The 24,280-nt window shown below is 39.7% G+C and overlaps 1 protein-coding gene across 7 annotated transcripts in view; it reads right to left on the minus strand.

Annotated features, from left to right (window-relative positions):
- The window catches only part of PDE10A (phosphodiesterase 10A), a 745,035-nt gene that overhangs the window by 72,529 nt on the left and 648,226 nt on the right, over positions 1 to 24,280 (minus strand). For all 7 annotated transcript variants that reach the window (XM_049905162.1, XM_049905144.1, XM_049905169.1 and 4 more), the window contains one exon: positions 22,038 to 22,089. In XM_049905162.1, coding sequence (XP_049761119.1) covers positions 22,038 to 22,089 — 52 coding nt within the window. The remainder of the gene's footprint in view (positions 1 to 22,037; positions 22,090 to 24,280) is intronic.

Here is a 24,280-nt window from a genome sequence, read left to right on the forward strand (position 1 = left end):
AACCACCCTGTATTATTAAAGATTAAATTATAGTCTGTGAAATTCACATTCTGAGTGCCTAGGGTCATGTTAATTGCTTAATAAGTACTTTGGCACAAATTTATCTTAATGCCTGTAAAAATCTGGATGAAATGAACAGTTTTCTAAATTGAAATGAGTTTAGAAGAAATTGAAAATTCTCAATAGAACCACAATTACAAAGATAATTGAAAAACTTGTCAAAAATTATCTCCCTAGAAGGCAACAAGACAAAACTGTTTCGAATATTAAATTCTTTGCAAATCTTCAACTAATAAATTTCTGTACAATTTAAACTATTCCACATTGAGAATAAAAGAAAAAAAATACCAAAAGTTATTTTCAAAATCCTTGCTATGTCACTGATACTGAAATTGACAATCTACTTTAAAAAAAGCCAATTTACCAATGGAAACAGAGGAAAAAATATAAGTAAAAATATCCTCAAATTCAGTAGTAAATTAATAAATATTACAATACAAAAATATTATACTTTATCTGGAATTGTTCAGTACCACGAAGTCTGTGATTCACAATAGCAGTAAAGCAAAACAGGAAAGTCAAGTGATTATCTTCGTGGTTATCAAAAGCCATATGATGCAATTCAGTAATTGTTCATAGTAAAATTTTTAGTAAATGGAATTGTCAGTGTTGCTCTTAGATGCTGCCGAGTTGGTTCCAGCTTACGTACAACAGGACGAAACACTGCCCGGCCCTGCGGTATCCTCTCAATCGTTGCTATGCTTGAGCCCATTGTTGTAGCCAGCGTGTCACTCCATCTCCTTGACGGTCTTCCTATTTTCTGCTGACCCTCAGCCTTACTAAGCATCATGCCCTTCTCCAGGGATTCATGCCTCCTGATAACATGTCCAAAGTATGTAAGATGCAGTCTCACCATCCTTGCTTCTAAAGAGCATTCTGGCTGTACTTCACCCAAGACAGATTCATTCGTTTTTTTGGCAGTCTACAGTATATTCTATATTCTTCAATGACACCGTAATTCAAAGACGTCAATTCTTCTTCGGTCTTCCTTATTCATTGTCCAACTTTCACACGCATGTGAAGCTATCAAAAACACCATGGCTTGGGTCAGGCGCACCTTGGTCTTCAAGGTGGCATCTTTGCTTTTTAACACTTTAAAGAGGTATTTGGTAGCAGATTTGCCCAATGCAATGCGTCTTTTGATTTCTCAACTGCTGCTCCATGGGTGTTGATTTTGGATCCAAGTAAAATGAAATCCTTGATAACCTCAGACTTTTCTCCGTTTATCATGATGTTGTTTATTGGTCCAGTTGTGAGGATTTTTCTTTTTTTTATGTTGAGGTGTAATCCATACTGAAGGCTATAGTCTTTGATCTTCATCAGTAAGAGCTTCAAGTCCCCTTCACTTTCAGCAAGCAAGGCTGTGCCATCTGCATGATGCAGGTTGTTAATGAGCCTTCCTCCAAACCTGATGCCATGTTCTTCTTCATATAGCTCAGCTTCTTGGATTACTGGCTCAGCATACAGATTAAACAGGTGTGGTGAAAGGATACAACCCTGATGCACACCTTTCCTGACTTTAAACCAATCAGTATCCCCTTGTTCTGTCTGAATAACTGCCTCTTGATCTATGTAAAGGTTCCTCATGAGCACAATTAAGTGTTCTGGAATTCCTATTTTTCACAATGTTATCCATAATTTGTTGTGATCCACACAGTCGAGTGCCTTTACATAGTTAATAAAACACAGGTAAACATCTTTCTGGTATTTTCTGCTTTCAGCCAGGATCCATCTGACATCAGCAATGATACTCCTGATTCCTCATCCTCTTCCAAAACTGGCTTGAATCTCTGGCAGTTCCTTGCCAATGTACTGCTGCAACTGCTTTTGAATGATCTTCTGCAAAATTTTATTTGTGTGTGACATTAATGATATTGTTCAATAATTTTCCCATTGGGTTGGACCACCTTTCCTGGGAATAGGCATATATATGGATCTCTACCAGTTGGTTGGCTAGGTAGTCATCTTCCAAATTTCTTGGCATAGATGAGTGAGCACTTTCGGCACTGTATCCATTTGCTGAAACATCTCAATTGGTATTCTGTGAACTCCTGGAGCTTTGTTTTTCTCCAATGCCTTTAGTGCAGCTTGGAATTCTTTCTTCAGTACAATTGGTTCCTGATCTTATGCTACCTCCTGAAATGTTTGAACGTCAACCAATTTTTTTTTTTGGTACAGCGACTCTGTGTATTCCTTGCACCTTCTTTTGATGCTTCCTGCATCATTTAATATTTTCCCCATAGAGCCCTTCAAGATGAATATATATAAAGCCTAATGATATTTTCCTTAAAACAATACTACTCTCCATCATACCAAATGGCAAAATATTAGCATCATCCAATTAAGGTTAGACATTGAAGTGAAGGCAAGACAAAGACACCGTTGTCATAATTATCAACGTGCAATTAAGCAAGAGAAAGATATGAAAGGTATGCATATTTGAGGAGACACAAGTTTCATTGTCTTCTGATTATATCATTGCGTATATAGAAAAATTAAGAACATCAACTGAAAAGTAACTATAGGTTGTAGGAAAGGCTCCTGTTTTAAGATGAGTGATTCTGAACATATGTTTATCTTTCTTCTCTCCTCACGTGTGGAGGCTTCAATCTGAAATGTCCTTGAATGATGCAACAACTCTAGGCTTACTGGCAAGACATTTGCTGCTAGAAGTTGGAAAATAAACCCGACAGAAATCCAGATGCCTTCCACCTCAGTGAAATTTCTAGAGGTTCAGTGGTGTGAGGCACATCAAGATATCCCTTCAAGGATGAAGGGGAAGTTGCTGCACCTGGCCCCTCCTAGAGCTAAAAAGGGGGTGCGACACCTAATGGGCTTCTTTGGGTTTGGAAGCAACATATTCTTCCTTTGGGTGTATTTCTTTGGCCCACTTACTGAGTGACCCCAAAGCTACTAGTTTTGAGTAGGGACCAGAATAGGAAAAGGCTTTGCAACAGGTCCAGGTTGCCCTATAGGCTGCTTTGCCATTTGCTCCATATGATCTGGGAAGTTCAATCGTGCTTCAAGTGTCATTGGCAGATAGGGATGCTGTTTGGAACCTGTAGCAGGCCCCTATAAGTGAACCACAGTATAAACACGCAGGATTTTGGAGCAAACCCTGCTATCCTCTGCAGATAATTACTCTCCTTTTGACAAACAGCTTTTGGTTTGTCACTGGGCCTTAGTAGAGACTGAATGCTTAACCATGGATTACCAAGTTATCATGCAGCCAGAGCTGCCCATCATGAACTGGGTGTTGTCTGACCCACAGAGTCATAAATTTGGCCGTGCACAGCAGCACTCCATCATCAAATGAAAGAAGTATATACAAGATTGGGCTTGAGCAGGACCTGAGGGTGCAAGTAAGTTACATGAGGAAAAGACCCAAATCCCCATGGTTCACACTCCTTGCTACATTAGTTTCTCTCTTCTAGCCTGCACCTAATGGCTTCATAGGGAGTATGCAACAAACAGATGACTAGAGAAGAAAAAAACTGGGCCTGGATGAAGGAAAAAAAAAAAAAAAAGGGTTCTCTGCAATATACAGGCACCACTCAAAAGTGGACAGCACAGCACTGCAGCCCCTTTCTGGGACCTCCCTGAAGGACAATGGTGAACAGAAATCCTCCCAGTTGGCAGAACTTCGAGCAGTGCACCAGGCTGTTCATTTTGCTTGGAAGGAGAAATGATCAGATGTGAGATTGTATACTGATCCATGGGCTGTGGCCAATGGTTTGGCAAGACGGTCAGGGACTTGGAACGAATATGGTTGGAAAATTGGTGACAAGGAGGTATAAGGAAGAGGTATGTGGATACATCTGTCTGAATAGGCAAAAAAAAAAAAAAAGTAATGATATTTGGGTCCCATGTGATTGGTCTTGAAAGAATGACCTCAGCAGAGGAGGATTTTAATAATGAAATGAATAGGATGACCCAATATGTAGATATTCGTCAGCCTCTTTCCCCATCTACTCCTATCATTGCCCAAAGGACTCATGAAAAAAGCGGCCATGGTGGCAGAGATGAAGGTTATGCATAGGCTCAGCAACTTGGAATTCCACTCACTAAGGCCAACTTAGCTATAGTCACTTCAGAGTTTCCAATCTGCCAGCAGTTGAGACCAACACTGAGTCCTTGATATGGCACCATCCCTCAGGGTGATCAGCCAGCAACCTGGTGGCAGGTTGATTACACTGGACCACTTCCATCATGAAAAGGGCAGTGTTTTGTTCTTACTTGGACAGACACTTACTCTGGATAAATTACAGAATTGTTTTTCCTGCACACAGTGCTTCTGCCAAAACTATCATTTGTGGACTTACAGAATGCCTTATCCACCATCATGGTATCCCACATAACATTGCCTCAGATCAAGGAAATCATTTCACAAAAAATGGGCCTGTGCTCATGGAATCCACTGGTCTTGCCATGTTCCCCATCATCCTGAAGCAGCTGGCTTGACAAAACAATGGAATGGCCTTTAAAGAATCAATTACTAGCTAGATCATAATACCTTGCAGGGCAGGGGCAATGTTCACCAGGAGGCTATATGTGCTCTAAGTCAACATCTAATACATGGTACTGTTTCTCCTATAGCCAGGATTCATGCGTCCAGGAATAACGGGGTAGAAATGGAAGTGGCACCACTCACTATTACCTTTAGTGATCCACCAGCAAAATTTTTGCTTACTGTCCCCATGACTCTATGCTCTGCCAGTCTAGAGTTCCAAAGAAAGGAATGTTTCCATCAGGAGACACAGCAATGATTCAGCCACTGTGGGCTTCCCATACCCCTGAATCAACAGGCAAAGAAGAGGGTTACTATACTGGCTGGTGTGACTGATTCTGATTGCCGAGGGGAAGTTGGACTGTTATTATACAATGGCAGTAGGAAGAGTATGTCTGTAATACAGGAGATCCCTTAGGAAGCCTGTTAGAACTTGCAAGCCCTATGATTAAAGTCAGTGGGAGAGGTGGGGCCAAGACGGCAGAATAGTCACGCACTTCCTGTGTTTCCTCTTACAACAAAGACCCAAAAAACAAGTGAATCGATTATATATGACAGTCTAGGAGCTCTGAACATCAAAGACAAAGTTGAGAGGTTGAACTGAGCAGCAGGGGAAATGAGGGACAGTTCAGAAGCAGCAAAGAAGTACCAGAGGTGAGTTAGCCAGCACCCTGCAGGTGGGATTGGCTGGCACACATGGGCTGAGTCAAGCAGTAGCGCTAGGGATACATTTTACCACGTTGGGAGAGACTGGGCAGTGGAGAGTCTGCACGAGCCTCTGCAACCAGAAGGAAATGGCGCTGGATCTGAGAATGTTAAGTGCAAGAGTCTAACCTACCACACAAGATCAAAGTGACCCTTTGCCATCTGGTACTTTAGTAGTGGAGACTTGTCTCTTTTCCCCTCACCTATCCCCACCCTGCTCTGCTCTGGTGCCAGTCGGGCAGTGTTGAGTGGTTTCCATGCCCCCTAAGCCAGAAGTGGGACCTGTCATATCCGAGCCAGTCTCCTGGCTTTGGGGAGGGAACAAACAAAGAAAGAAACTACCAACTCCCCTAAGCTGGGTGCTCAGGACTAACCATACCCAAAACAGTCTCCTGATTTTAGAAAATCACTACACCTGCTAAGTCAGGAACTCAGGACAGGCACTGCCCGTTTGCCTAAGCACAGGCATAAGGGGTTCATGGACTTTGAGTACCTTTCACCCCTGCCTAGGCCTGTGTGGGCCCATTCAACAGCATAGGCCCTCATTAATATAGTACAACAGGGAATGTATCTGAAACGTATTTTCAACAGCAACACCTAAGTGGGAGTGTCAAATTCCTGACATTTGACACTGTCCTTCCCATTACACTGGGTCCTTACCCACCAAGATCAGGGGCTGGAGGACTGGCAGTTCCACCCACTCCACCTAGCCAACCAAGACAGGGGTCTGAGATTAAGTGGTGCCTTCCAGTCCTTACAGCCAACAGCACTGGGTACCCAAAGTCCAGCTGTAAAACCTACCCACCTACGGGCTCTAGGGGACAGAGATATGTCTTCCACCTACGTACACTCAGGGGCAGCCATCAGCCACCTACCTTGCTCAGCACATAACTCCCTACTGCAGCAAGACACCTGTGCCTGCTCCTATCAGCCCTAAGTAGCCTTGGATGCCTGGGACAGCAAGTGAGAGCCTGCACCATGCACTTTGTAACTGATGACCTAGACACCTGAGCTGAATCCACACAAGAAACGTAAACAGACTCCTGAGTTCACAGATCTAGTAGCAGCTCTAACCACCTGGTGACACAATGTGGCAGCTTCAAAGACACCAGTAACCGAAGTGGCTCACATGCCCAGCCTATTTGGGCATATCATAACAAAACAAAACAAAAAGCTAGGATACAGTAAGCAAACATACAATAAATAAATACAGTAACTTATTGATGCATTGGAGACAACAGTCAGTATCAAATCACATAAAGAGGCAGATCAGTATGGCCAGCAAGCAGCTCAAACAAAGAACCAGGAAACCTCCCAGAGGAAGAGAGTTTCTTAGAATTATCGAGATAGAACTCAAATGATTAATATACAGATCTCTTAAGGAGATCAGTAAGGAGATCAGGCAAAACTCAGACCAAACCAAGGAACACACAGACAAAGCCATAGAGGAATTCAGGAAAGCTATACAAGATAAAAATGACAAATTTAACAGGCTGCTTGAATCCCTAGAGAGACAGCAAACAGAAATCCAAAAGATTAACAATAAAACTTCAGAATTAGACAACTCAGTAGAAAGTCACAGGAACAGAATTGAGGCAAAGGAAGTCAGATTAGTGAGACTGAAATAAAGTACTTGACACCAATTTATTTGAGGAAAAATCAGATAAAATAATTTAAAAAATGAAGAAATCCTAAGAATTATGTGGGACTCTATCAAGAGGAATAACCTACAAGTGATTGGAGTACCAGAACAGGGGTAGAATAACAGAAAATACAGAGCATTGTTAAAGATTTGCTGGCAGAAAACTTCCCTGATATCATGAAAGATGAGAAGATATCTATCCAAAAAGCTCAACAAACCCCATACAGGGTAGATACCAAAAGAAAGTCACCGAGACATAATCAAACTTGCCAAAACCAATGATAAGGAGAGAATTCCAAGAGTGGCTAGAGATAAAGAAAAACGTACCTACAAAAGAGAGTCAACAAGATTTTGAATGGGAGCCAAGATGGCGGACTAGGCAGATGCTATCTCGGATCCCTCTTACAACAAAGACATGGAAAAACAAGTGAATCGATCACATACATAACAATCTACGAACCCTGAACAACAAACACAGATTTAGAGACGGAGAACGAACTAATACGGGGAAGCAGCGATTGTTTCCAGAGCCTGGAGCCAGCGTACCAGTCAGGTACGGCACAAGCACAGAGAGCTGCTCCACCCCCCTGAACTAACCCTGGGAGGGGGACCAGCCGGTTCCCCGGGCGGCGTGAGACGCAGCCGGTAGGAGAAGTCCCCGGGAGGCAGTGACTGGTCTTGGAGCAGGAAGAGCAGCGTCCCAGCCGGAGAACCGTCCCGCCAGGATTTGGACTGGACGCAGGTGGCTTCATTAACATCCGAATAGCCTGAGCCAGAGGGAGAACTCTGATAGGGATCTGACTGCATTTTTTTTTTAGCGGATTTTCTGGAAAAACTAGTTTCCCAGTGATGGCTCGGAGACAACAATCCATATCAAACCACTTAAAGAAGCAGACCATGACAGCTTCTCCAACCCCCCAAACAAAAGAATCAAAATCTTTCCCAAATGAAGATACAATCCTGGAATTATCAGATACAGAATATAAAAAACTAATTTACAGAATGCTTAAAGATATCACAAATGAAATTAGGATAACTGCAGAAAAAGCCAAGGAACACACCGATAAAACTGTTGAAGAACTCAAAAAAATTATTCAAGAACGTAGTGAAAAAATTAATAAGTTGCAAGAATCCATAGAGAGACAACATGTAGAAATCCAAAAGATTAACAATAAAATTACAGAATTAGACAACGCAATAGGAAGTCAGAGAGGCAGACTCGAGCAATTAGAATGCAGACTGGGACATCTGGAGGACCAGGGAATCAACACCAACATAGCTGAAAAAAAATCAGATAAAAGAATTTAAAAAAATGAAGAAACCCTAAGAATTATGTGGGACTCTATCAAGAAGGATAACCTGCGGGTGATTGGAGTCCCAGAACAGGGAGGGGAGACAGAAAACACAGAGAAAATAGTTGAAGAACTCCTGACAGAAAACTTCCCCGACATCATGAAAGACAAAAGGATATCTATCCAAGATGCTCACCGAACCCCATTTAAGATTGATCCAAAAAGAAAAACACCAAGACATATTGTCATCAAACTCACCAAAACCAAAGATAAACAGAAAATTTTAAAAGCAGCCAGGGAGAAAAGAAAGGTTTCCTTCAAGGGAGAATCAATAAGAACAAGTTCAGACTACTCAGCAGAAACCATGCAGGCAAGAAGGGAATGGGATGACATATACAGAACACTGAAGGAGAAAAACTGCCAGCCAAGGATCATATATCCAGCAAAACTCTCTCTGAAATATGAAGGCGAAATTAAGATATTTACAGACAAACACAAGTTTAGAGAATTTACAAAAACCAAACCAAAGCTACAAGAAATACTAAAGGATATTGTTTGGTCAGAGAACCAATAATATCAGATATCAGCACAACACAAGGTCACAAAACAGAACGTCCTGATATCAACTCAAATAGGGAAATCACAAAAACAAACAAATTAAGATTAATTAAAAAAAAAAATACACATAACAGGGAATCATGGAAGTCAATAGGTAAAAGATCACAATAATCAAAAAGAGGGACTAAATACAGGAGGCATTGAACTGCCATATGGAGAGTGATACAAGGCGATATAGAACAATACAAGTTAGGTTTTTACTTAGGAAAATAGGGGTAAATAATAAGGTAACCACAAAAAGGTATAACAACTCTATAACTCAAGATAAAAGCCAAGAAAAACGTAACAACTCAACTAACATAAAGTCAAACACTATGAAAATGAGGATCTCACAATTTACTAAGAAAAACGCCTCAGCACAAAAAAGTATGTGGAAAAATGAAATTGTCAACAACACACATAAAAAGGCATCAAAATGACAGCACTAAAAACTTATTTATCTATAATTACCCTGAATGTAAATGGACTAAATGCACCAATAAAGAGACAGAGAGTCACAGACTGGATAAAGAAACACGATCCATCTATATGCTGCCTACAAGAGACACACCTTAGACTTAGAGACACAAACAAACTAAAACTCAAAGGATGGAAAAAAGTGTATCAAGCAAACAATACGCAAAAAAGAAGAGGAGTAGCAATATTAATTTCTGACAAAATAGACTTTAGACTTAAATCCACCACAAAGGATAAAGAAGGACACTATACAATGACAAAAGGGACAATTGATCAGGAAGACATAACCATATTAAATATTTATGCACCCAATGACAGGGCTGCAAGATACATAAATCAAATTTTAACAGAATTGAAAAGCGAGATAGATACCTCCACAATTATAGTAGGAGACTTCAACACACCACTTTCGGAGAGGGACAGGACATCCAGTAAGAAGCTCAACAGAGACATGGAAGATCTAATTACAACAATCAACCAACTTCACCTCATTGACTTCTACAGAACTCTCCACCCAACTGCTGCAAAATATACTTTTTTTTCTAGCACACATGGAACATTCTCTAGAATAGACCACATATTAGGTCATAAAACAAACCTTTGCAGAGTCCAAAACATCGAAATATTACAAAGCATCTTCTCAGACCACAAGGCAATAAAACTAGAGATCAATAACAGGAAAACTAGGGAAAAGAAATCAAACACTTGGAAAATGAACAATACCCTCCTGAAAAAAGACTGGGTTATAGAAGACATCAAGGAGGGAATAAGGAAATTCATAGAAAGCAATGAGAATGAAAATACTTCCTATCAAAACCTCTGGGACACAGCAAAAGCAGTGCTCAGAGGCCAATTTATATCGATAAATGCACACATACAAAAAGAAGAAAGAGCCAAAATCAGAGAACTGTCCCGACAACTTGAACAAATAGAAAGTGAGCAACAAAAGAATCCATCAGGCTCCAGAAGAAAACAAATAATAAAAATTAGAGCTGAACTAAATGAATTAGAGAACAGAAAAACAATTGAAAGAATTAACAAAGCCAAGGGCTGGTTCTTTGAAAAAATTAACAAAATTGATAAACCATTGGCTAGACTGACTAAAGAAATACAGGAAAGGAAACAAATAACCCGAATAAGAAACGAGAAGGACCACATCACAACAGAACCAAAGGAAATTAAAAGAATCATTTCAGATTATTATGAAAAATTGTACTCTAACAAATTTGAAAACCTAGGAGAAATGGATGAATTCCTGGAAAAACACTACCTACCTAAACTAACACATTCAGAAGTAGAACAACTAAATAGATCCATAACAAAAAAAGAGATTGAAACGGTAATCAAAAAACTCCCAACCAAAAAAAGCTCTGGCCCGGACGGCTTCACTGCAGAGTTCTACCAAACTTTCAGAGAAGAGTTAACACCACTACTTCTGAAGGTATTCCAAAGCATAGAAAATGACGGAATACTACCCAACTCATTCTATGAAGCCACCATCTCCCTGATACCAAAACCAGGTAAAGACATTACAAAAAAAGAAAATTATAGACCTATATCCCTCATGAACATAGATGCAAAAATCCTCAACAAAATTCTAGCCAATAGAATCCAACAACACATCAAAAAAATAATTCACCATGATCAAGTGGGATTTATACCAGGTATGCAAGGCTGGTTTAATATCAGAAAAACCATTAATGTAGTCCATCACATAAATAAAAGACAAAAACCACATGATCTTATCAATTGATGCAGAAAAGGCATTTGACAAAGTCCAACACCCATTTATGATAAAAACTCTTACCAAAATAGGAATTGAAGGAAAATTCCTCAACATAATAAAGGGCATCTATGCAAAGCCAACAGCCAATATCACTCTAAATGGAGAGAACCTGAAAGCATTTCCCTTGAGAACGGGAACCAGACAAGGATGCCCTTTATCACCACTCTTATTCAACATCGTGCTGGAAGTCCTAGCCAGGGCAATTAGGCTAGACAAAGAAATAAAAGGTATCCGGATTGGCAAGGAAGAAGTAAAGTTATCACTATTTGCAGATGACATGATCTTATACACAGAAAACCCTAAGGAATCCTCCAGAAAACTACTGAAACTAATAGAAGAGCTTGGCAGAGTCTCAGGTTATAAAATAAACATACAAAAATCACTTGGATTCCTCTACATCAACAAAAAGAGCACCGAAGAGGGAATAACCAAATCAATACCATTCACAGTAGCCCCCAAGAAGATAAGATACTTAGGAATAAATCTTACCAAGGATGTAAAAGACCTATACAAACAAAACTACAAAGCTCTACTACAAGAAATTCAAAAGGACATACTTAAGTGGAAAAACATACCCTGCTCATGGATAGGAAGACTTAACATAGTAAAAATGTCTATTCTACCAAAAGCCATCTATACGTTTAACGCACTTCCTATCCAAATTCCAATGTCATATTTTAAGGGGATACAGAAACAAATCACCAATTTCATATGGAAGGGAAAGAAGCCCCGGATAAGCAAAGCACTACTGAAAAAGAAGAAGAAAGTGGGAGGCCTCACTTTACTTCAGAACCTATTATACAGCCACAGTAGTCAAAACAGCCTGGTACTGGTACAACAACAGGCACATAGACCAATGGAACAGAATTGAGAACCCAGACATAGATCCATCCACGTATGAGCAGCTGATATTTGACAAAGGACCAGTGTCAATTAATTGGGGAAAAGATAGCCTTTTTAACAAATGGTGCTGGCATAACTGGATATGCATTTGCAAAAGAATGAAACAGGACCCATACCTCACACCATGCACAAAAACTAACTCCAAGTGGATCAAAGACCTAAACATAAAGACTAAAACGATAAAGATCATGGAAGAAAAAATTGGGACAACCCTAGGAGCCCTAATACAGGGCATAAACAGAATACAAAACATTACCAAAAATGATGAAGAGAAACCCGATAACTGGGAGCTCCTAAAAATCAAACACCTATGCTCATCTAAAGACTTCACCAAAAGAGTAAAAAGACCACCTACAGATTGGGAAAGAATTTTCAGCTATGACATCTCCGACCAGCGCCTGATCTCTAAAATCTACATGATTCTGTCAAAACTCAACCACAAAAAGACAAGCAACCCAATCAAGAAGTGGGCAAAGGATATGAACACGCATTTCACTAAAGAAGATATTCAGGCAGCCAACAGATACATGAGAAAATGCTCTCGATCATTAGCCATTAGAGAAATGCAAATTAAAACTACGATGAGATTTCATCTCACACCAGCAAGGCTGGCATTAATCCAAAAAACACAAAATAATAAATGTTGGAGAGGCTGCGGAGAGACTGGAACTCTTATACACTGCTGGTGGGAATGTAAAATGGTACAACCACTTTGGAAATCTATCTGGCGTTATCTTAAACAGTTAGATATAGAACTACCATACAACCCAGAAATCCCACTCCTGGGAATATACCCTAGAGATACAAGAGCCTTCATACAAACAGATATATGCGCACCCATGTTTATTGCAGCTCTGTTTACAATAGCAAAAAGTTGGAAGCAACCAAGGTGTCCATCAACGGATGAATGGGTAAATAAATTGTGGTATATTCACACAATGGAATACTACGCATCGATAAAGAACAGTGACGAATCTGTGAAACATTTCATAACATGGAGGAACCTGGAAGGCATTATGCTGAGTGAAATTAGTCAGAGGCAAAAGGACAAATATTGTATAAGACCACTATTATAAAATCTTGAGAAATAGTAAACCTGAGAAGAACACATACTTTTGTGGTTACGAGAGGGGGAGGGAGGGAGGGTGGGAGAGGGTTTTTTATTGATTAATCAGTAGATAAGAACTGCTTTAGGTGAAGGGAAAGACAACACTCAATACATGGAAGGTCAGCTCAATTGGACTGGACCAAAAGCAAAGAAGTTTCCGGGATAAAATGAATGCTTCAAAGGTCAGCGGAGCAAGCGCGGGGGTCTGGGGAACATGGTTTGTGGGGACTTCTAAGTCAATTGGCAAAATAATTCTATTATGAAATCATTCTGCATCCCACTTTGAAATGTGGCGTCTGGGGTCTTAAATGCTAACAAGCTGCCATCTAAGATGCATCAATTGGTCTCAACCCACCTGGAGCAAAGGAAAATGAAGAACACCAAGGCCACACGACAACTAAGAGCCCAAGAGACAGAAAGGGCCACATGAACCAGAGACCTACATCATCCTGAGACCAGAAGAACTAGTTGGTGCCCGGCCACAATGGATGACTGCCCTGACAGGGAGCACAGCAGAGGACCCCTGAGGGAGCAGGAGATCAGTGGGATACAGACCCCAAATTCTCATAAAAAGACCAAACTTAATGGTCTGACTGAGACTAGAGGAATCCCGGCGGCCATGCTCCCCAGACCTTCTGTTGGCACAGGACAGGAACCATCCCCGAAGACAACTCATCAGACATGAAAGGGACTGGTCAGTGGGTGGGAGAGAGACGCTGATGAAGAGTGAGCTAATTATATCAGGTGGACACTTGAGATTGTGTTGGCAACTCTTGTCTGGAGGTGGGATGGGAGGATAGAGAGAGAGGGAAGCCGGCAAAATTGTCAAGAAAGGAGAGACTGAAAGGGCTGACTCAAGAGGGGGAGAGCAAGTGGGAGTAGGGAGTGAGATGTATGTAAACATATATGTGACAGACTGATTGGATTTGTAAACGTTCACTTGAAGCTTAATAAAAGTTATAAAAAAAAAGAAAAAGAGAGTCAACAAGTCTAAACTCTGATTACTCAGCAGAAAATATGCAGGCAAGATGGCAATAAGATAACATATATAAAGCCTTGAAGGAAAAAAAAAAAAAAAAAAAACCTGCCAGCCAAGAATTACATATCCAGCAAAAGTGTCTCTCAAATATGAAGGCAAAATTAGGGCATTTCCAGATAAATAGAAGTTAAGAGAATTTGTAAAAACCAAACAAAAATTACAAGAAATACTAAAGGGAGTACCTTGGCTAGAGAACCAACAATATCATATAACAACACAAGACTAGAACACAGGACAGACCAACCAGATATCAACCCAGATAGAAAAGTCACAAAAATAAATTAAAGATAAAACACTGATAATAGGGAAACAGAGACATGAACATGTATAAGATGAAAACATTAAAATCAAAAAGAGGAACTAAATAGTGTAGTCATAGTACCTTCATATGGAGAGGAAGATAAGGCAATACCAAGAAGTAAAACATTTGTTTAAACTTAGGAAAATAGAGATACATTTTAAGGTAACCACACACACACAAAAAAACCCACAAAGGAAACTAACCAATCTACACATCAAAATAAAAACGAAGAAAAACGTAAAGACTCAGCAAATAAAAAATCAACAAGAATGAAAAAGATGAAAAGAAAATACAGAAAGAAAAGCGACTCACCACAGAAAATTAACTAGGACAAAGAAGCCGTCAACACCGCAAAAAAAAATTCAAAATGTCAGCACTAAACTCATACATATCAATAATTACACTGAATGTAAATGGACTAAATGCAACAATAAAGAGACAGAGAGAGGCAGAATGGATTAAAAAAAATAAATAAAACACAATCCATGTATATGCTGCCTACAAGAGACCCACCTTAGACTCAAACACAAACAAACTAAAACCCAAAGAATGGAAAAAAATACTTCAAGCAAAAACAACAACAACAACAAAAGAGCAGGAGTGGCAATATTAATCTCTGACAAAATAGACAAAGTAAAACCTATCACAAAGCATTAAAGTATCCATACACTGGGAGGACATAACCATAATAAATATATACACACCCAATGACAGGGCTCCAAAATACATAAAACAAATTCTAACAGCACTGAAAAGAGAAAGAGACAGCTCCACAATAGTAGTAGAAAACTTCAACACGCCACTTTCGGTGAAGGACGGAACATCTAGAAAGCAGCTCAATACAGACACCAAAACCCACTGCTGTTGAGTTAATTCCGACTCATACCGACCCTATAGAACAGAGTAGAACTGCCCCATAGAGTTTCCAAGGACTGCCTGGCAGAATTGAACTGCCAACCTCTTGGTTAGCAGCCGTAGCACTTAACCACTACGCCATCAGGGTTTCCCATTAAAGACACGGAAGATCTAAATGCCACAATCAACCAACTTGACCTCATAGACATATACAGAACACTCCACCCAACAGCAGCCAAGTATACTTTCTTTTCCAATGCACATGAGATGTTCTCTAAAATAGACCACAAATTAGGTAATAAGCCTTAACAGAAACCAAAACATTGAAATATAACAAAGCATCATCTCTGATCATAAAGCCATAAAACTAGAAATCAGTAACAGAAAAAGCAGGGAAAGAAATCAAACACTTGGAAACTGAAAAATACCCTGCTCAAAAACGACGGGGTTATAGGTGAAATTAAGGATGGAATAAAGAAATTCATAGAATCCAATGAGAATGAAAACACTTCCTATCAGAACCTTTGGGACACACCAAAAGCAGTGCTCAGAGGTCAATTTACAGCAATAAATGCACACATCCAAAAAGAAGAAAGGGCCAAAACCAAAGAATTATCCCGACCAAGTGGGATCCATACCAGGTATGCAGGGAAGGTTCAACATTAGAAAAATAATATAATCCATTACATAAATAAAACAAAAGACAAGAACCACAGGATCTTATCAATTGATGCAGAAAAGGCATTTGACAGTCCAACACCCATTCATGATAAAAACTCTCAGCAAAATAGGAACAGAAGGAAAATTCCTGAACATTATAAAGGGCACTTATACAAAGCCAATAGCCAACATCATCCTAAATAGGGGGAGACTGAAACCATTCCCCTTGAGAACAGGAACCAGACAAGGATGCCCTTTATCACCACTCTTATTCAATGTTATGCTGGAGGTCCCAGCCAGAGTTATTAGGCTAGACAAAGAAATAAAGGGCATCCGAATTGGCAAAGAAGAAGTAAAAGTATCTCTGTTTGCAGATGACATGATCTTACACACAGAAAAACCTAAAGAATCCTCAAGAAAACTACTGAAACTAATAGAAGAGTTTAGCAGAGTAACAGGATACAAGATAAACATACATAAATCATTTGGATTCCTTTATGCCAACAAAAAGAACATCGAGGAGGAAATCACCAAATTGATACCATTTACAATACCCCTAAGAAGGTAAAATACTTAGGAATAAATCTAACCAGAGATGTAAAAGACCTATACAAAGAAAACTATAAGACACTACTGCAAGAAACCAAAAGAGACATACATAAGTGGAAAAACATACCTTGCTCGTGGATAGGCAGACTCAATATTGTAAAAATGTCTATTCTGCCCAAAGCGACCTATAGATACAATGCAATCCTGATCCAAATACCCGTGACATTTTTTAATGAGATGGAGAAACAAATCACCAACTTCATTTGGAAGGGAAAGAGGCCCCAGATAAGTAAAGCATTACTGAAAAAGAAGAACAAAGTGGTAGGCCTCACACTGTCTGATTTTAGAATACATTATAGCACCACAGTAGTCAAAAACTGGTACAACAACAGATGCACAGACCAATGGAACAGAATTGAGAATACAGACATAAATCCATCCACATACAAGCAGCTGATGTGTGATGAAGGCCCAAAGTCTGTTAAATGGGGAAAAGACAGTCTCTTTAACAAACGGTGCTGGCATAACTGGATATCCACCTGCAAAAAAAAATGAAACAAGACTCATACCTCACACCATGCACAAAAACCAACTCAAAATGGATCCAAGACCTAAATATAAAATCTAAAATGATAAAAATCATGGAAGAAAAAATCGGGACAACACTAGGAGTCCTAATACATGATATACACAGTATAAAAAACATTACTAGAAATGTACCAACACCAGAGGAGAAATTAGATAAATGAGAGCTCCTAAAAGTCAAACACCTATGCTCAACCAAAGACTTCACCAAAGGAGTAAAAAGATTACCTACAGATTGGGAAAAAGTTTTTAGCTATGACATTTCCGATCAACATCTGATCTCTAAAATCTATATGATACTGCAAAAACTCAACAACAAAAAGACAAATAACCCAGTTAGAAAATGGGCAAAGGATATGAACAGACACTTCATTAAAGAAGATATTCAGGCAGCTAACAGATACATGAGGAAATGCTCATGATCATTAGCCATTAGAGAAATGCAAATCAAAATTACAATGAGATTCCATCTCTCTCCAACAAGACTGGCGTTAATCCAAAAAAACACAAAATAATAAATGTTGGAAAGGTTGTGGAGAGACTATAACACTTATACACTGCTGGTGGGAATGTAAAATGGTACAACTACTTTGGAAATCGATTTGGTGCTTCTTTAAAAGGCTAGAAATAGAACTACCATACGATCCAGCAACCCCACGCCTTGGAATATATCCTAGAGAAATAAGAGCCTTTACATGAACAGATATATGCACACCCATGTTTACTGAAGCACTGTTTACAATAGCAAAAACATGGAAGCAACCAAGGTGCCTATCAACGGATGAACGGATAAATAAATATGGTATGTTCACACAGTGGAATATTATGCATCGATAAAGAACAATGATGAATCTGTGAAACATTTCATAACATGGAGGAATCTGGAATGCATTAGGCTGAGTGAAATTAGTCAGTTGCAAAAGGACAAATACTGTATGAGACCACTATTATAAGAACTCAAGAAATAATTCAAACAGAGAAGAAAATATTCTTTGATGGTTACTAGATGGTGAAGGGAGGTAGGGAGGGAGAGGGGGATTCACTAATTAGATGGTAGACAAGAACTAATTTAGGTGAAGGGAAAGAGAACACGCAATATAGGAGAGGTCCGAACAACTGGACTAGATGAAAAGCTAAGAAGTTTCCTGAATAAACTGAATGCTTCGAAGCCCAGCGTAGCAGAAGCAGGGGTTTGGGGACCATGGTTTCAGGAGATACCTATGTCAATTGGCATAATAAAATCTATTAAGAAAACATTCTGCATCCTATTTTGGAGAGTGGCATCTGGGGTCTTAAATGCTAGCAAGTGGCCATCTAAGATACGTCGGCTGGTCTCAGCCTACTTGGAGCAAAGGAGAATGAAGAACACCAAAGACACAAGGAAATTATGAGCCCAAGAGAGAGAACGGGCCACATAAATCAGAGACTACATCAGCCTGAAACCAGAAGAACTAGCTGGTGCTCGGCTACAACCGATGACTGCCCTGACAGGGAACAAAACAGAGAATCCCTGATGGAGCAGAACAGTGGGATGGAGACCTCAAATTCTTGTTAAAAAAAAAAAAGGCCAGACTTAATGGTCTGAATGAGACTAGAAGGACTTCGGAGGTCATGGTCCCCAGACTTCCTGTTAGCCCAAGACTGGAACCATTGCTGAAGCCAACTCTTCAGACAGGGATTGGACTGGACTATAAGGAAATGATACTGGTGAGGAGTGAGCTTCTTGGCTCAAGTAGACACATGAGTCCATGTGGGTATCTCCTGTCTGGAGGGGAGAAGAGAAGGCGGGGGGGGGGGGGGCAGAAGCTGGCTGAATGGACACAGGGAATACAGGGTGGAGAGGAGTGTGCTGTCTCATTAGGGGGAGAGCAGCTAGGAGTACACAGCCAGGTTCGTACAAATTTTTGTATGAGAGACCGACTTTATTTGTAAAACTTTCACTTAAAGCACAATTTAGAAAAAAAGAAAACAGTAAACGGACAGCAGAGTAACAAAAAGATAGAAGATGAATAGAAGACAAATGGTAACCGCCAGATGTGAATGCAGCTACGTAAACAATAAATGAGAATGGATTAAACAATCCAATCAAAAGGCAGTGGTTGTCAGAATGGAAAAAGAAATACAACTATATGCCATTTACAGAAGACACACTTTAGATTAAAACATAGAAACAAGTTAAAAGTAAAAGGACAAAAAAAGATACACTGCACAAATATCAACCATAAGAAAACTAGTTATTCTAATATCAGACAAAACTGACTTTAAAACAAAAACAAAAATTTACTAGATGTTGTGGGTTGAATTATATCCCCCCGAAAAGATATGATCAAGTCCTAACCTCAAGTAGATGTAAATGTGACCTTATCTGGAAATAAGGTCTTTGCAAATATAATCAAATTAAGATGATGCCATACTGGATTAGAGTGGCCCCTAACACATTTACACAACTACGGCTGCTAACCAAGAAGTCGGCAGTTCAAATCCTCCAGGCGCTCCTTGGAAATTCTGCGTGGCGGTTCTACTCTGCTATAGGGTCGCTTTGAGTCGGAATCGACTCGACGGCAGTGGGTTTTTTGGTTTTAACACGTTTACCGGTGTTCTTCTAAGTCAAGGAAAATACAGACACAGATGCAGAGGGAAGGTGGCCATGGAAGATGCAGGCAGAGATTAAAATTATGCTACCACAGGTCATAACTCCAAAATTTGGAAACAACTATCAGGAACCATGACAAGTGGGAAAAGCAAGGAAGAATTCTTTCCTAGAACCTTCAGAGAGACCTTAATTTTGGAGTTCTAAGCCCAGAACTGTGAGACAGTAAATTTCTGCTGTTTAAAGTCACCTAGTTTTGGTACTTTGTTATACCAGTACTAGTAAACATATCCTAGAGATAAAGAAGCTTAATTTATAATGATAAAAGGGCCCATCCATCAGGAAGATATAAAAGTTATAAGCATATATTCACCAAACAACAGAGCACCAAACACATGAAGCAAAACTTGAGACATGTAGGGAGAAACTTACAACAATATAGTTGGAGACTTCAGTAACAAAGAACTCTTACAACTCGACAATAAAAAGATAAATAACCTAATTTTAAAAATGGACAAAGGATAGGAGGAGACATACTACAAAAGAAGATATACGAATAGCCAATATACACATGAAAATATGTCCAACATCATTAGTCACTCAGGAAATGCAAGTTCAGGCCGCAACGAGGAACCACTTCACACCCAGTAGGATGGCTATAATCAAAAAGTCAGATAATAACAAGTATTGGTGAGGATCTGAAGCAAATGCGCCATCAGTGGGAATATGAGATGGGGCAGCCACTGCAGACACCAGTTCGGTGGTTCCCGAAAACGTGAGTCACAGAGGAACCACGTGACCCAGCAGTTCTAGGTATACGGCCAACAGAACTGAAAACAGGTATTCAAACAAACACTTGTGCACAGATATTCATAGTAGCACTATTTTCATATATAAAAGGTGGAAACAACCCAATTGTCCATCAGCTGGTGAATGGATAAAAAAAACATTGTATACCCATGCAATTGGATATTATTTGGCAGTAAAACGGAATGAAGTACTGATGTGTGCTATAACCCAAATGAACCTGGAAACACGCCAAGTGAAATAAGCCAGATGTAAAAGTCCACATATTATGATTCCTTTTATATGAAATGTCTAGAGTAACCAAATTCATAGAGACAGAAAGTAGATTAACGGCGGCTTTTTTTTTTTTTTTAGGGCTGGGGAGGACGGAGGGCTGGGTGAGGTGACAGCTAAAGGGTATGGGAGCTTTTCTTTGCAGTCATGAAAATGTTCTAAAATTGGCTGCTGAGGGTTCCCGACACTTGTGAATGTACTAAAAACCATTGAATTGTATACATTTTAAATGGATGAATTGTGTGGTACATGAATTATATCTTAATAAAGCTGTTAAAAAGATATTAATAATGCAAACATTAGTCAATAAGGGCTTCCTGTATCCTAATACACGCTCTTTGTCGGTCCATATTTAATCTTTTTATTTTTATATTCTTAATACTTTTCTCTGCTTTCCAAATTCTTTTTATGTTGTCATAAGCAGAGAAGATTTATTTTTTAAGGTGCAAACAATTAATCTGTTTTTTGCCCAAATAAAAGCATCCAGATAACTAATGAAGAATTAAGTGCTGGAATTAATAGCTCCTCATGTTACTCTCTAATTCCCTGAGCACTGTTTTCCTGTCTCTACAAGACACTGAACACACTTGTCCGCCATGATGTCAGAGAGAAATCTAACAGGTGAGGAAAGCTCAGTTCATAGAGGATAGCTGTATTTTGAGATGGACCACGAAAATGGGAAAGAGAGAGATTATTTATTAAAATACACAATGGGGCACAAGCAGTACCAAGAGAGTCTGGCCATCCCTGGGGCACAGACGTGACTTGACTAATGGGGCCTCTTTTTCCATGGCGTCCCACCACAGCACTGAAGCAGTAAAGTAATGTGAAATGTTACGCTACCTTCTATGGCTTCAGCCTAAAGTGCCAGGTAGCCTTCAAGGAGAGAGGAATGATTGAGACTAAATAAAACTGAATAGAATGAACTTGAAGATTAGAGAGAATCAGTTAGGAATCACTAAAACAGCCTATACGCAATAGGTATTTCAGAGAATTAAGAAAAAAAAAAACAAAAAAAACTAAGTGCATTTTCAAAGTATATCTCTCTCCCCCCACTAAATAAAGACTGAGAATTAAAAAAATATATTACTGAAATACCCTCCCATTACTGAAATACCCTCCCAAAATAATAGAAATGACAAATACATCAAGTTGGTGCTTCCAGATCACTGAGTACCACCTTTTCACAATATTTAAAAGAGTTTGTGAGTCTAATAAAATAAAATAAACTGATACAGCATATACTGAGACCACAGATCCAGGGTTAGATAAAATCATTTTCCAAACAAAAGGCAACCTACCATTATGTGTTCAAGTAGAGAATCTATTGCGACTATGTTATCAAAATATGTTCTGGAAAAAAAGGAAAAAGAGATATAAAACCTGTAAGTAATCTTATTTAGGTCACAGTACATATTAGACTTTGAATGTGTTTGCTAGTTTTGTTAACATTTTAATGAAACACACACATGTATACATCAGGTTGCCATCAAGTCAATGCTGACTCATGGCAACCCCATGTGTGTCAGAGTAGAACTGTGCTCCACAGGGTTTTCAGTGGCTGATTTTTCAAAAGTAGATGGCCAGATCCTTCTTCTGAGGGGCCTCTGGGTGGGCTGCAACCTCCAACCTTTTGGTTAGCAGCCTGTCTGCACCACCCAGAGGCTATTCCCTCTCCCTCTCCTTCTCTCTATATATACACTTTGTCCTTTTGTGGAAACAGTCACTAATATTACTTTAAACAGATAAATGAAACTTTGTCATTGGTCATACTATAATAACTCCAATTCCAGAGGACTCATTAAGTAATTATTATATTGGTAACTACCAATGTGGAGAGCTTGTATCATTTACCCAAACTATGAAGGAATAAAACTAGGTTGATTATAATCTAATATTTTCATTAATAGCTTTGATCTGAAATAAAAATATTTAAATTTGCTAAATCTCATCAATGTGGTTAAAATGTAAATTATCACTGATAAATGGAGCCATCTTAACATTGAGGAAACAATGTTGACAAACAATTGAGAAAACAATGCAATACGAGTAACCATAAGGATTTAATGACTATACACAAGTAAAATACATATTCATTTTTATAAATGGCAAATAAATGTATTGGAGATATATGACATATGTATTAAAATGTAAATCCGATAGATAACTCGGCGGGCAGGCTTTTGGGAAAAACGTCCGCAAGCACTCTTCACACGGGCTCTAGTGCGCAGTGCCCGCGGTGTAGGTGCATGGAAATGGAGCAGTGTCTTCACGAGTGAGGGCTTAGAGTAACGAGGAGTGCCTCTCGCTGAGGAGGGGAGTCATTCAGCTTGGAAACACTGAGTGGGAGCACACTTCATTGCACTGTACACTGGGGATGCACTGCAAGGAAGATGGTGAGGTGAGCGGACTTCCTACCGGGAGAAAACAGGAGGGAAGCAATGTGAAGCGTCACATAAGATACGGAATTAGACGCCGGAAGCCTTGCAAATCCTCAAGCGCCTCAGCGAGAGAATGTGCACCTTCCTCCCTTCTGTTACATCGAAGAAATGTTATCACCTGTCCCAGAGACTCTACGCTCACTTCTGTTTGAAAGAAGATACTCGATGACATGATTGAAAGAGTATGTTTTCAGTCCCATATCTCTTTAATTCTGTATTTCAAAAATCAGGTGTAACACGAACTAGGAAATTCAGACACACTAGTCACGGAGCTCACAACACTTTTTGGTGTATGAATTACCAGGGGCTGCCCTAATGACAGGTGAGAGACACAGGTCACAGTGGGTGCTGGGGGCGGTGGACAGACACGTACATCACCCCTTCAGTAAACAAGGAGGGTATGACCCTGCAGTCACCATATCCTGGGCATTTGTTAGATTCGAACAATTAACTAGATGGTTCACATACACAGACGGTCTCCCTTGCGGCAAGCAAAGCAATGTGAACCTGGTCTTTAGTAAATATCTGTGACTGCTGCCACTGCCAGCCTCAGAAAGTTTCCTTTGTCAAACTTCAGGGAAATGGAACATTTTCTGGGATGTGATAACTGAGCCACTGTACACAGGAAAATTAAAACAACAGTTTTGATTATAATATGTTTAAATGTGCTGAGGGACAGTGAAAAAGAAGAAGACCCTCAACAAGAAGCACTGACACAGTGGCTGTAACAATGGGCTCAGGCATAACGACAATCGTGAGGATGGTGCAGGGCCGGGCAGTGTTTCCTTCTGTTGTACACAGGGTCGCTGTGAGTCGACAGCACCCAACGACAACAAATGTGCTGATATTTGTAGAAAATGCCACCGAGGACATTTTAGAAATTAATACCTGAGAACATCTCTCCCTTTAGGGCTGCCAGTTTTCTCCTAAAAAATAGAAATACCTAGTGTCTTTAATATGTTCTAAGTGAGCCTGTTCAGAGAACAGACATCGAGCGGCAGATGACGATCCTCGCGCATGCATCCATAACCCTGCACTTGGGAAGTGAATGCGGGTGGGAACGTAACCTACAGTCCACAGTAGGAGCGTCAGTTCCTAACACA

The sequence above is a fragment of the Elephas maximus genome, chromosome 1, assembly GCF_024166365.1.
Source record: "Elephas maximus indicus isolate mEleMax1 chromosome 1, mEleMax1 primary haplotype, whole genome shotgun sequence".
In the NCBI taxonomy this organism is placed as follows: Eukaryota; Metazoa; Chordata; class Mammalia; order Proboscidea; family Elephantidae; genus Elephas; species Elephas maximus.